Here is a 13,545-nt window from a genome sequence, read left to right on the forward strand (position 1 = left end):
ATGCAGGGTTGTTGCATAGGTGCATACATAACCAGGTGGTGTGCTGCCTCTATTCCCCTTTGACTATATCTGGCATTTCTCCCCATGTTATCCCTCCCCACCTCCCACTGTCCCTCCCCTAGGCCCCCGCCAACTGCCCCCAGTGTGTGATGCTCCTCTCCCTGAGTCCATGTTTTCTCGCTGTTCAACAACTGCCTATGAGAGAGAACATGCGGTCAAAACACCTTTTTTCTAGGAACTACAGAGACAAGCACCCATCTATCATACACTGAGGGTAAACAGCAATAGTTTAAGAGCAAGACGCTGGGTTTGCCTTGTCACTGCGACTGTGAGAAGTTCTCCATTGTGCCTCTATACCCCTTTGTGAAGAGCCACACTTGCTCTTGGCTGATTCCAAATTCCAGAGGCACTTTTAAATGCTCTTTGCGCTTAGGCAGAGTTAGAGAAAGAGTCATCAAGCACTGGTGATGACTGGACAGAGGCTGCTGGATTTCTGGAGGATGCAGGGAGTGTAAATAGGCATGCCTAGTGCCCAAGTTGTCACCTAATGCTGACCAGGTCAGTCAATGGGACACATGCTGGCTTGGCTGAATTCTCAGGGGCCTGGCCAATGCTATCCAGCCCCAGCAAACTGTTCCCTGAAAGTGCAGTAATGTGCCTGTTTAACAGCAGATTGCCGCTTGAGGTTATGGGAAACCAAAGTGGGTCAGAGAACCTAAGAAAAGAGTTCGACTTAGGTGATGCAAGCTGGTCCTCTGCTTATGGTTTTTATCCACCTTTATCCTGTGGTGCACTCTTTCCCTCCCACACACTAGGAAAAATTGTGGTGGTCCCTCTGGTTGCCTAAACCCATCTCCCCAGCAGCCCCCTTGTTTTGGAAGGAGATGATAAATAAATCAAAATGCACTAAGCAGCACTTCCACAGGCACTCGCCTCCTTCATTGAATGTGCACCTCATCAATCACACTATTGTCTGCTTGAAAGGCGAGTCTTGTAAATGTCATATCCACTCAGGCCCAAGGAGAGGCACATCCGAATGCAGCAAGGAGTTTTAATTGGATAGTGTAATTAAACTAAAAAACCCCAGCAGACTTCTTTTGACAGGATAGATGAAGACCCCTTTTAATAGGGCTAGGAAACATATCTGTTAAAAGGATGAGGCACTGCCTGCTCCTGATTGTGCTCCAGAGTACTCTTATGAAAAGGCAATTCAATAACTGGGGCGTTAATATGTGAGAGTCCGTTGTGTTCTGTAATCAGGCAGTACTTACTGTATTTGATCTGGAAGTTATGAAATAAGTCCTTGTTAGAGAATAAAAACACAACATAACTTGTCCACCTAACGTCTGGAGTGCCTGGATCTCCCAGGAGTGGACAGAGCCTGAGGAAGGGCTGTAGCCTTCCAGCTCCAGTTGTATTCCCGGTGCCTCACCTGCTGGGCCCTCAGTGCACCAGCAGGGCTGTGGTTATCCACCCGTTCACCTTAGGACTGCAGCTCTTTCATCCAAAGGTAACTAAAGTCATCCTCATTCCTCTTTCACGCATTCATGAGAGCATCTCAAGAATATGCCAAAATTCCTGGGTATCTCCTCCCTTAGGAACTAAAATGCATATCACATCAGAGAGACAGAGAGAGAGAGAGAAAGACAGAGATAGAGATAGAGATAGAGATACAGAGACAGAGACAGAGACAGAGACACAGAGAGAGCACAAGCGTGTGTTCTCTGCTAGAACTACCCGTGTCAAATAGGGAGAAAGAAATCAGGTGTCGAGGATCCAATGGATAGGCTAGGGTGTGTCCAGGTTGATTTCTGTAACAAGCGTGAGTCTTTCAGCCACAGTCTCCCTGTTCTCCTTTGCTGGGGGTATACACACTGGCACATTCAGCCACACACACATGCGAGGCCTGCAGCTCCATAAACACGTAACAAAATCAGTGAGAACATGCAAAGTTTGTATCTGCACAAGGCTGTTGTTTTACAAGTAGCCCACAACAATCCCTTGCAGCTGGAATGCCAGGTTAGGGAACCTAGCATCTGGGTGGATCGAGATAGCCTCTGAGCTGGGGCTAAGGTGGGATGCAGAGGTGAGATTTCAGATCAGCCCATCTATAGCTTTCCAAAAACCAGCAAGATAATCTGCTTTATTTACATAAACCTTGAAGTCAGTTTCCCTGAGCCCTTAGGGTTTGATGACTGACTGCTTTTACTCTTTATAAAGCCTGTTTGGAGCTGTCTGCAAACCTATGAACATTCTTAATACTGGTCTTTCACTACGGGTTGATGAACCCATTAAAAACATATAAGTGAATATGTAGAATCTATGAAAACTGGATACTGAATTAAACCATCAAATACCCTTAGTTTAAATGAAAACTACATAAAAGCATTTCAGCCATCAATTTGGCTATCACTTCTAGCCAGTATGAATTCTGCTAGAAAAGCTATTTTCGTGCAGATGTGGAATTCAATGGGAAAGACTGACTCGTGTACCAACATCAATCAAAATGTCGACTTCCCTGGCAGCTCTCAACAGTAAGGCAGGTTCAAAGGTCACAGGATAAAGAAAAAGCCAAGCTCTGGTTCAGCTCTAATATCTCCTCGGTAGAAGTCTTGCAAAAGTACCCCCTTCTGTATTAGCCTTGCTTTCATTAATCTTCTTGCCATCTTCTTTAACTAGTCATGCAGAACCGCTCGATAGCAAGACGTATAATGGGGAAGGCCCTGTGCCTATTACCGCGTTAACATTCTCTTAAGCCCCAGTGCAACAATGGAATGGAAAGCCAAAGGAAATCTGTGACTGCAGGGTGCAGTGCAGGCAATTCAATTACAGCCTGGGCTTACCTATGTCCTTCTGACCTATAAAACACAAGAGGCCTTTGTGTCTAACTGGCTTGGCCATTAAGGTTGCTGAAGATCACAACAATGCTGATCTTTTCTATTTAAGCTAAATCAGTGTGGACAAATCATTATTCAGTAGCTTTAATTTAATTAGTAAATTAAATACACTACTTTACAGATCTTGTCAAGTACTTATGAAAAGAAAGATTCATTTAAATGGTAGGTCAGCAGTAAGCCCAGCTCATTTAACTCCTAGCCTTAACTGAATCTCATCTCCAATATCTAGCAGGTTCTAGTTACTAGGGTTTACCAGTCTCCTGCAGTTGTCATTAACTCCTAACCCCAAAGAGTTCCTATCTTGTATCCAAACGGTGTTTTGGACAAAAAACAAAACAAAACAAGAATCCCCTAATATAACCAGCATGAACAGAATCAGATTTCCTTTGAATTATACTATTCCAAGAGAATGTAATCAGGTTACCTCCATTATGTTGCTTCCTTAAGATTTTATATGATCTATACTTAATTGAGATACAGCACTCTTTTCAGCTATAAAGACGACAGCTACTTTATTAAGGTTTAAATCTGATTTCTTAATGATAGGCTGCTTCCTTTAAAGACTAAACGTGCATAACCTTCTTATGATGAACCCAGATCTGGCATAGCTGAGTCTGGTTCAGAAATACAGCCTGAGTGTCTCTGATGGGTACCAGCTTCACAGAAAGAGCCCTTGCTTTTGTTTCAGGGTAGGAATTTGAGGCTAGTGCTTAAAAGAGAGCCATAGCATTCAAAGCCTGTGTCTAAACTGAACATGGTGGCACATGACTCTAGTCCCAGCTACTCAGTGGGCTGAGGTGAGAGGATCACCTGAGCCCAGGAGTTTGAGTCCAGCCTGGGTAACATAGTGAGACCCTGTCTCTTAAAAACAAAAAAACCATATCTAGATGTATATAAGGATGGAAAAGTATTTCCCTAAGACAATTTAAACAAGGTAGTTTCTGATATGGAAACATTCTCTTCTTGTATGTGTTGTATATATCCTTGACCAGTTATAATCAATTCACCTGTTAGGGGCTTATGACATCTTTCAAAATAGCAAAAGATGTCCTAAGGAGTGGCAAAATCTGACAGAGGAATCACTGATTCAAATAATAATGGCAGTATGATTTCTTTTCCCCCTTAAATCTAGAAAGGCAGAATTTACTCTTAATTTCTCAAGGCTTGTGATCCACACATTTTCTCAAATAACTCTTTTAAGAATCCAAATTTACACATGCAATTTTTTAGGCATGTATCTATCTAGTCATTAAGTTCAAGTCCTTAAACACTCACAGGGACAGAGCCATAAATCTTCCCTCTGAGAACCCAGCCTAAGAGGGAGAAGTCAAGGGGAATGGAAAGCGAGTCACGGAACTGCTGTTTATGAGGCGCAGCTTCTGAGCCTGGGTCTCTCCGGTCCCGCAATATGTGTAATTATGCATTTCCCTGCAGCCACTCAAATGCTCAGTCCCTTTGCCAAGTCAGCTATTCACACACTTTTTGGATATGGCATCAATTAAACTTGAGTTCTGTGCCTTATGACGACCAAATTAATGGTTTGACAGCGGCTTTCTCAATAAACACTGCAAACCGGCCACAGTCAAAGGTTTTAAAAACCATTTCTTTTCTGTTCAAAATTCTGACAAACATGTCTCAAATAAGACTGGGGACAACTACATTATCCTCCCTACACTTAATGTCTTTTTGTAAAGAAGCTGTTTAATAACACGTCTACTCTGTTTTCACAACTAAATTATTCCAGTTGGTCACACGCTCTGGTCTTCAGCAAGACACTTGTGTTACCAGAGATAAAAACATGAAAAAGGAAATATATTGCAGAAATCAAAAACCTTATCTACTTCTAGACTCTCTCTCTTTGCCATAATTCATTCAAGAAGGCCCCAAGAATAATTTTTGATGTAAACTCGGCTACAAACATACATCACTATGCTGATAAAAATCACAGGCTAAACTTATGAAATATAGTGACTTTCATTTCTTTAGCGATGTTAAAATAACTTTTTTCAAAGGTTCAACAGACACAAAAGATAAGAAGGGTTATCATTAATCCTTTAAATAATAAAGAAAGAGAAGACGCCCCACAGATTAATTCTATGGTCTGAGGATGAACTTCTTAGATTGAGTCACTGAATTAATTTGATGAAGATACTGGAAATCATAAAACACACAGCATCAAGCCGATTCATTTAATACATCTTTGTTTGGGCACTTTACAACATAAATTATGTGAAATAACCTTTTCACATAATGTTTCTAAATCCTGGCTTCGTTAAGTTTAGTTTTAAGTTAACAAACATTCACTGAGAAGGACTCTGCAGGCTCTGTGCTAGGGACTGAGGACATGGAAGCCAGTTCCTGGGTCAGTTAGTTCAGTATGGAGATGGAGGTGGAAGGGAGGGGTGGGTCTCCAACAGATAAATACAGCACTGTGGTGTATTCCTAGAGGCATGTGCATGTGCAAACTCCTGGGGGCAAAGTGAACACAGAGAGCCTAACACTGGAGCTGGGTCTTGAAAAATGAGCAGGCCGAGTACGGGGAGGTGGAAATGTCTGTAAGTCAGAGGGGGTCAGGTTCAAAAGGCGTATTCCAGGCAGTGGGAACAGCAGAAGCACAGAATGTGCAAGTAGTTACAGTGACCACAGCCCAAAGATGAGATGGGAAACATGGGCTATGAGACTAGAGTGGTCAGCTGCTTGTCAATGTCTGCAAAGGCTATGCTGAACAGTCTGCATTTTATTCTGTAAGCCTGTTGCAGATAGTTTTTTCTGGCTGAGAGTGGTAGCTCACGCCTGTAATCCCAGGGATTTGGGAGACTGAGGCAGGAGAATGGCCTGAGGTCAAGATTTCAAGAACAGCCTGGGCAATATAGGAAGACTTTGTGTCTACAGCTAAGTAGAGTTCCTTTGGCTCAAGGGGAGGCCTTTATGCCCAGTCCTCCCCTACCTCCCCCATACCCGAGGTCCCTCTGAGATCCTAGAGCTCTGAGGAACATGGTTTAAAAAGCAATGCTATAGGTGACTGGGACTTAGGCAGTGTATTACTGGTGCAGTGAGCCTCTTTGTTAAGGAAAAAACCTGAATCCTGCATCTAGTTCTTTCCCTAACGTTTCCACTCCAGCTTATCCCTTTATGCAACACAGAAGTGATTGCCTTTCAATTCTCAGAGACATGTTGAATTTATAAAATGTTACTTTTCAAAGCATCCTCAGTTCTTGGAGAGAAAGATGCTAGAACAATGACATCTTTATTGGCCGACAAACTGAATGAGCGGGATTAGGAAGAAGATGTTTATCAAAAGGCAGAGGGAATCCAGCAACCTTGAGGCAAGTTCCCCCCAGCAGCAGGCACTTTTCTCTCAGCTTCTTGCAGGGTTGGAGGCCTCACTGGGATGACAGGAATGGCAGGAAGGGTGTGGGATGGCCTTCCTCCTTTCCCTGTGTCCCCCTAAGTGCTCCCTTTTCGCCAAGCTGTAGGCGAATGAGTTGAATACGTAGTCCAGCAGAGTTTGACGAAAAATTAAACACCCACCCATAAATGAAGCAATGTGGCAAGTGCCCAGTCTATCTGCCCCCTTCAGGGGCTCAGTGCTCTTCAGGCCCCTATTTAGTCAGTGTTATCTCAAAAACTTGAACCGTATTATAAACACTTGCTGGCCTTTACATTTCTCATTGTTCCTTTTGAGTAAGTAATTCCTTATAATATTTGTTCTCAAATTTAGTGAACACTGAACATAGGGGATTAATAAAAATTAGATGCTCAGTCCAGACTCCAAGTTATGGAATCACAATCCACTAGGGTGGGCCCTAGGTAACTGCATTTTAAACAGGCTCTGCAGATACTGCTGGTCTGTACCAGACTTTGAGGACCATTATCTTATAGCATTCTCTAGGCAACTAACAAATGCTTATATAGTTTAACATTTTTTCTTCCACAGAGGAATTTCAGTGTGATCTATGTGTCCTTTCTGCCCCTTGATAGGACCAGAGTCCTAAAATGATTAAGTGATTAATCTAAATGCTACACCCAATTACTTAACTGCAAAAGTATAATATGCCAAAATACATAACTGGACTGTATCTACTTTGATAATTTAAGTGGAGGAATGCCAACCCAGCAGTGATCTCTTCTGTAGGACCAGGCAAGAGTTTAATTATGAGCTGGTAGGTCATACAGCTGCCAATAATCCGGGGGTGCTGACACTTCCAGCATGATGGATACATCTAAATCTAGGCATCCGCCACCTTGGGAAATCCCCAGCTTCCCTCTATCTCACAGGGAAGGAAGGCAGGTCCAGGTCTGACTGGTCAAGTTCCCCAAATGGGAAAGGGAAGGGAGCACAGAGTGAAATGAGGGCTGTGGTGAGTGCAAATTCCCAGCAGAAATCTGGCTCTGTGCCCCTAGCTCCCAGGGCTGGGCTGCTGAGGTCAGGAGGTGAGCTGCAAGGTTCTCTGCTGCCATCAAGACCGAACAGGATGGGGGCACATGTCAGGCTCTGGGCACCATAATACAATCCCGTTTGATTAAAAGAAATTTCTGGTAATGAATTAAAACAGACCCAAGGAAAAAAGGACACGGTGGCAATATATTCTCCTGGCACCCAGCACACAGAAAGGAAGAGAGGGGAAAGAGAGAAAGGAGACATAAATAAAAGGGACTACTCACTGGGGCTTTTTTCTTCAGCAAGGTCACAGGCACAGAGCAGGTCAGAATCGATTGAGATGGGCTTTTGCTTAATCCAAAACTTAGTGCTGGCTTTCTGATTCGTAACAGGGTCTATCTCTACTTTGTCTCCAGAGATACCTGTAAGGCCAAGGGGAGGACAAAAAGGAAACCACAAGAAGTAGAAGGTGTGAGTGATTTCAGGGTAATCACTTGATTTATTATTTATAAATCTGAACATGAGGTTCTTTCTTAGGGCTTTGGGGAATGCCATGGGCTTCCCGAGACAAACATGGAGACAGTCCAAATGGCATGCAGAAGTTGCACAGTCTGGTTTCCTGGGTGGGTGAGCTGGGGGTGGGGGAACCCCCAAACTGTGTGAGAGGGTATTAAGAAACAAGCCTTCTGAGACATAATGTAGCTCCAACACAGAGAACCTATTCACAACCATACATTACCTCTATATTGCAATGACATAAGTTTTATTTAAAAAACGGTTTTGATCAGTGCTCTTTTTGCTGTTGTTCTCATTTAAGAAGAAGATCTGGGGTGGACAGATAAAGCTGTAACATCCCTTTAGCTAAATAAATAGCTAAGCTACTAATGTACAGTTTCTGATCTGAAACAACCTTATACACCAAAAATAGGGGAACAAAATAACTCTTCCTTTCTGTGACACTAAATAATTATCCAACCTATATTTAAGGAAAGTCACGAGAGGATTAAAAGGTCCTTTACATAAAACCTTCCAAGTTCAAGTCTTGAAGCCTGGCTTCAGGCTGCAGAGGTCACCGCTCCCCCACTGAGGGAGACTCGGTACTGGGTGTGAGCTTTATGCAACAAAGACTTTACAACAGGAATCCAGAATGTTAAACACTGGTACTTCAGATTTCCTTTTCAGAGCTTAAAAGGCAACACGCTGTATGGTGACCGGGAATAAAGTTAATGTCAGGTATGGAAGGGCCCTGGGAGAAGTGTGGAAATGCATAGTAACTGCTTTCCCAGTACTACAGAGAGTACATGCATAGCCCGGCACACGTGATCTAGGCTAGATGCGCTCTTTTTCTTCTTACGCTGAAAATTCACGAATCTGTTCATGAAGTGAGACAAAAACCTTTTAACATGCCTTCTAGAATGGGCCCCATATTGAACCTGAAAAGTAATTAATTTTTAGGCCATAGTTTAAGGGTCAGGGTCAAAGTGAAAAAAAGCAAAATGAAGATATACGAAATAACTAAAATAACCAAAAGTACATAGTGAAACAGAAAAGACACAGTTAACATATTTTATCCTACAAATCACACTCCGAAATTTTTGAGCAAAATGTCAGAAAACTCAGTAAGCCAAATGCAGCAGTAGATAAAAGAAACAATTCAATTAACCTCCCCCCAAATAAAACACGCGCGCGCGTGCACACACACACACACACACTCCCCAACCACAGTCTGACGGCAAATTTAAAATTAAAAAAGAAAAAATATATAAACAAAATCCTAGTGATTAGGTCTGCTACACACTCCATTCATTTGTATTTTATTTTATGCATAAATAAATCCCAAATACCAGCTAGACAAAGGCAGAAGACTGTGTGCAGACAGACTATAGTAGAGGCTCCTCCACTGCCTCCAGGGAGGCAGAGATGGCTGTTAGTCCTGGTCAGTACGTGTGGTCTTTGGTAAAGATGAACAATTGGTATTTTTTACTAATCGAATGCTGGAATTTGTCATTAGACCTATTTCAGGAACACCATATTTCAATTAGGCATAATGTCATAAGTCCAGCTGACTCTGGATGTTCAGGTCTAGATGATTTCAGGGGGGGTGAGAATGTATCAGGAGACCAGCTTTATTACATTTCAGTTAAAATAGATTACGACTACCCAGTTACACTCTTGCCTTCAATTTGGTCATTAATTGTTAAAGATCTGGACATTTCTATAGTTCCCTGAAAGAAGAAAAGTACTGAAGCCATGGTTGTTGGTAGCGTGTGTGTGTGTGTGTGTGTGTGTGTGTGTGTGTGTGTGTTCCCTTTCTTCTGCTTCTTGACATTTATAAAAGTCAAAATGAGTAGAGCAGAATAAATGTGCATATCTCTTATGTGAAAATAACCCTGCTCCACATTCTTTTCTCAGAAAGAACGGGAAAAAAATCATTACCAGAGACGTGGTTTTAAAATTTTGTTCTATGGCCCTACAACTCTTGAAGCCGTAGTCAGTCAATACTGTTAATGTACCTTGTTAATTTGATAGGATTTGTCAGGTAACTCCACTGGAAAATTATATAAAACTGTTCCAGATGAAAAGATGATAGTGACATGAATTAAAGTGATAGAACAATAGTGGAATATAAACCAGAAATGACACCCAAAGTGGCTGTTGATTTATTGCCGTACTGAGTTTGGTTCTGGGCTCCCATGTATATTAGTGCTACAAATCTGGGTCCATTTAGCAGAGGGATGCTCATACATACATCACCAGCTCCTGCTCCAAGCCAAGGTCACTCCCCATTGCATCAATCTTTTCAACAGAGCCTACTTCACAAAGCAGGACTTTTGTAACCATCTCAGATGTAACAGACTCTCGTCCTCTTTCATCTTTCTTTTATCATGTAAAGTACACTTTAACTTCTATTATTTTTATCTGCAAATTGTTACCGTATAGTTCATCCATTACCGGCTGTATCTCTGCATCAACTGCCTAAGCTCTGCACAGCCACAGAACACTTTCCCAATGACGCCCTTTCCTGGGGTTATTGTGCAGTCACTGTTCACAGAGGGGAACCCCAAGAATGAGGCTTGGGGATGAAGATGTGGGAGATGAATGCAATAGGTTCAAGATGGGCAGACAGGTGGAATATCATTTAAACAACTGGTGTGTTCCAAAAAAGTTGCATGTGAATCAGATTCTTTCTGAATCGAATCACATTTGCCCACTGACTTCTAGTTCCAGAGCTACTTTATCTTCATTTTGGATTGATCTGTAATTGGCAGGGGCTTCCAACACTTTAGTTTTAAGTTTCTCTGCCCTGTAGGCTTTCAGTCAAGTAGTTAATGATCTGTAAAACACTCGCCTGCCTAGAGGAGTCACTATTTAAAGGAACCTGTAGGGGAATCTTTCCTGATGGGAAAAATCCTTTTGTACATTAAATAATCTTACCCTCTTAATACCTGTCTCAGCTTCTTAAGGCAGCGCAGGCAGCGCTGCAGCACCCTATCTGCTCCTGCTGCCAGGGGGCAGCCCTCAGCCTGAGGCACTCCATGGGAGGAGCCCTCTTAATGCACACCCCTAGTGTGAAGAGAGCACACCTACTACTGAAGAGACAGGAGTCCCAGAATCCAGCCTGGAGGCAAACAGAGACCTTTCTGTCCTTGGCTTGGGAGCACTAGGTAGTCTTCTTGGTTACAAGGAGGAGTTAGGTTGGTGGAGGGGGGATCAGTGAGGAGGCTGGTGCCACAGCCCAGGCCAGGGCAGGAGGGTTGCAGCTGGGGTGCAGTGGGGATGAGCATATTAAAGACAAAAGCACTAGGAGTAGCAAATGACCACACATGGGGTATGAGGGAGAAGGGGGAGTCAGAGAGGATCCTGGGGCATCACTGCGGTAATGTGGGGGGAAGAGGCTGTGGAAGCCAGGCTAGTGGGGTCTCCAGTGCGGAGGTCGAGTAGTGCCCCATTTGTTACTGCTGCCTCTCTTTTTTTTGAGACAGAGTTTTGCTCTTGTTGCCCAGGTTGGAGTGCAGTGGCAAGACCTCGGCTCACCACAACCTCTGCCTCCTGGGCAAGCAGTTCTCCGGCCTCAGCCTCCCGAGTAGCTGGGATTACAGGCATGCGCCCCCATGCCTGGCTAATTTTGTATTTTTAATAGAGATGAGGTTTCTCTATGTTGGTCAGGCTGGTTTCAAACTCCTGACCTTAGGTGATCTGCCCACCTTGGCCTCCCAAAGTGCTGGGATTACAGACGTGAGCCACCGTGCCTGGCCTACTGCCTCTTCTCTATGCTAAGGGAAATGAATGAGTTGTAGGCAGAAGCCGCACTGTCTCCCTGTGACAGCAGAACACTGGGGGAAGAGGGCGGCTACACACACAGTCCCGCTTCTTAAGGTAAAGGCCCAGGCAAAGAGCAAATGCGCAACCCTAGCAGGCTCACTGCCATTTCTGCTTCAGAAGGCTTGGGCACCAGGGATCATTCAGTACAATTTTCTAGTAAGGCCCAACAGTGACGCCAGTTACAGATGCCATTTACTGAGCACCTCCAGTATTAGCAAAAAAGCTAACATTAAATGGCATCAACAATGCGCCAGCATGGTTAGAAATCCACTGTGTGCATGGACTCAAATCTCCTAATAACCTTATGAAGTGGCAACTATGTTCATCCCTAGTCTACTGACGAGGAAACAGAAACACAGCGAGGTTAAGTAACTTGCCCAAGATTACCCAGCTCATTAGTGGCAAAGCTGGAATTTGAACTCAGGAGGTCTGGTTCCAGAATGTGTCTCCTTAGCCAATACACTATTCTGGAAGAACCATGCTAAATGTTTTACATAACATATCCCAGGAATGGGAAGGTACTTGCCTAAGGTCAGGGAGCTTCTAAGTGGAACAGCTGCTGTTCAAACCCAGAGCTGGGTCTCAAATCCTGGTTCTTTTTGCTGCTCTGCACAGCCTCATCAGTTTGAGTCAGGAACTCTGCCCAAGGAGTCCTCAGTCTCCTCTCTCAATTTTCACCAACAAACAAATAAATGTTCAAAAGTGCCAATAAACGCACATTATCTATTTTTTGTTCTTATATGGCAAACTGGAGCATGAAATCTGATTAATATTCTTCTTTCTGACCACTGAGCACAGTTTTTGATTTCCTTGGCTAAAGTTTTTGCGTAAAGTCATTAAAGGAACTCCTTACAGTGTCACGTATGAACAGTTTTAAGTAATTCGAAGCACACGTGTATTTCCAAGGAAAAGAGAGAAACTGCCTTTTGTTACACATGGACATTTCTCCAACTGAAGTGGCCAATAATAGAGGAATAGCTGACCCAACAATGATGAAATACAACATAACCATGGAAAGTTTCGACTCAAAAAGATCTTGTAACACAATACTAAGTGAAAAGGACAGGAAAAACATTTATAGAAAAGATATCAAAAGGATATGTGCCAAAAACTGGTAACAGTGGTCAACTCTGGTTAGTGGAATTATATCCTTTCCTTTTCTGTATATTTTCCAAAACAAACATTTCACCAAAAATAAAAACAAACATCACTTTAAAAGCTGACATTTTTTGTTTCCATTTCAGAATTCAGTACCTGTTAAAATGTGGGGAAGAATAAGTATGCTGAAGTCTTGCTAATGGTAAAGTCATTCTCAATGAAAGAACACTTCCTTCTAGCATTCATTTTTTTTTTTTTTTTTTTTTGAGACGGAGTTTTGCTGTTGTTATCCAGACTGGAGTGCAATGGCACGATCTCGGCTCACCGCAACCTCTGCCTTCTGGGTTCAAGCAATTCTCCTGCCTCAGCCTCCTGAGTAGCTGGGACTACAGGCACGCACCACCATGCCCAACTAATTTTTTGTATTTTTAGTAGAGAGGGGGTTTCACCTTGTTGACCAGGATGGTCTTGATCTCCTGACCTTGTGATCCACCCGCCTCGGCCTCCCAAAGTGCTGGGATTATAGGCGTGAGCCACCGCGCCCGGCCTTCTAGCATTCTTGAGCAGAACTTCTGGCAGTTCTGGTGGTACGCCAGGGGCTGCGCTGCTGGGAAGGGCTCATGAGCTACACTATACCCAACCTGGTGTCCCTCTCAAAAGTGGAGCCTCGAAGGTTTCTTTCCAGCTCTGGCAGGTGGGGAAGAAGAGAGCACAGGGCTTGGCCAGGAGCAGCCAGGGTCAGCCCCTTCTCTTGGAAACAAGGGAGGCAGTTTGTCTCCCTTACCAGCTCTCTCCCCTAACCACTTATCCATAGCCATCCGTCATGACCTTTTCATGCTCCCACTT

The 13,545-nt window shown here is 43.4% G+C and overlaps 1 protein-coding gene across 33 annotated transcripts in view; it reads right to left on the minus strand.

The window, feature by feature from the left end:
• MAPKAP1 (MAPK associated protein 1) overlaps positions 1–13,545 on the minus strand; it is a 264,752-nt gene that overhangs the window by 25,096 nt on the left and 226,111 nt on the right. For 28 of the 33 annotated variants that reach the window (XM_078327210.1, XM_078327318.1, XM_078327273.1 and 25 more), the window contains one exon: positions 7,563–7,700. The exons of the other annotated variants lie outside the window; for them this stretch is intronic. In XM_078327210.1, the coding sequence (XP_078183336.1) occupies positions 7,563–7,700 (138 nt within the window). The remainder of the gene's footprint in view (positions 1–7,562; positions 7,701–13,545) is intronic. 33 annotated transcript variants of the gene reach the window in all.

The sequence above is a fragment of the Callithrix jacchus genome, chromosome 1 (genome assembly GCF_049354715.1).
Source record: "Callithrix jacchus isolate 240 chromosome 1, calJac240_pri, whole genome shotgun sequence".
Taxonomy (NCBI): domain Eukaryota; kingdom Metazoa; phylum Chordata; class Mammalia; order Primates; family Cebidae; genus Callithrix; species Callithrix jacchus.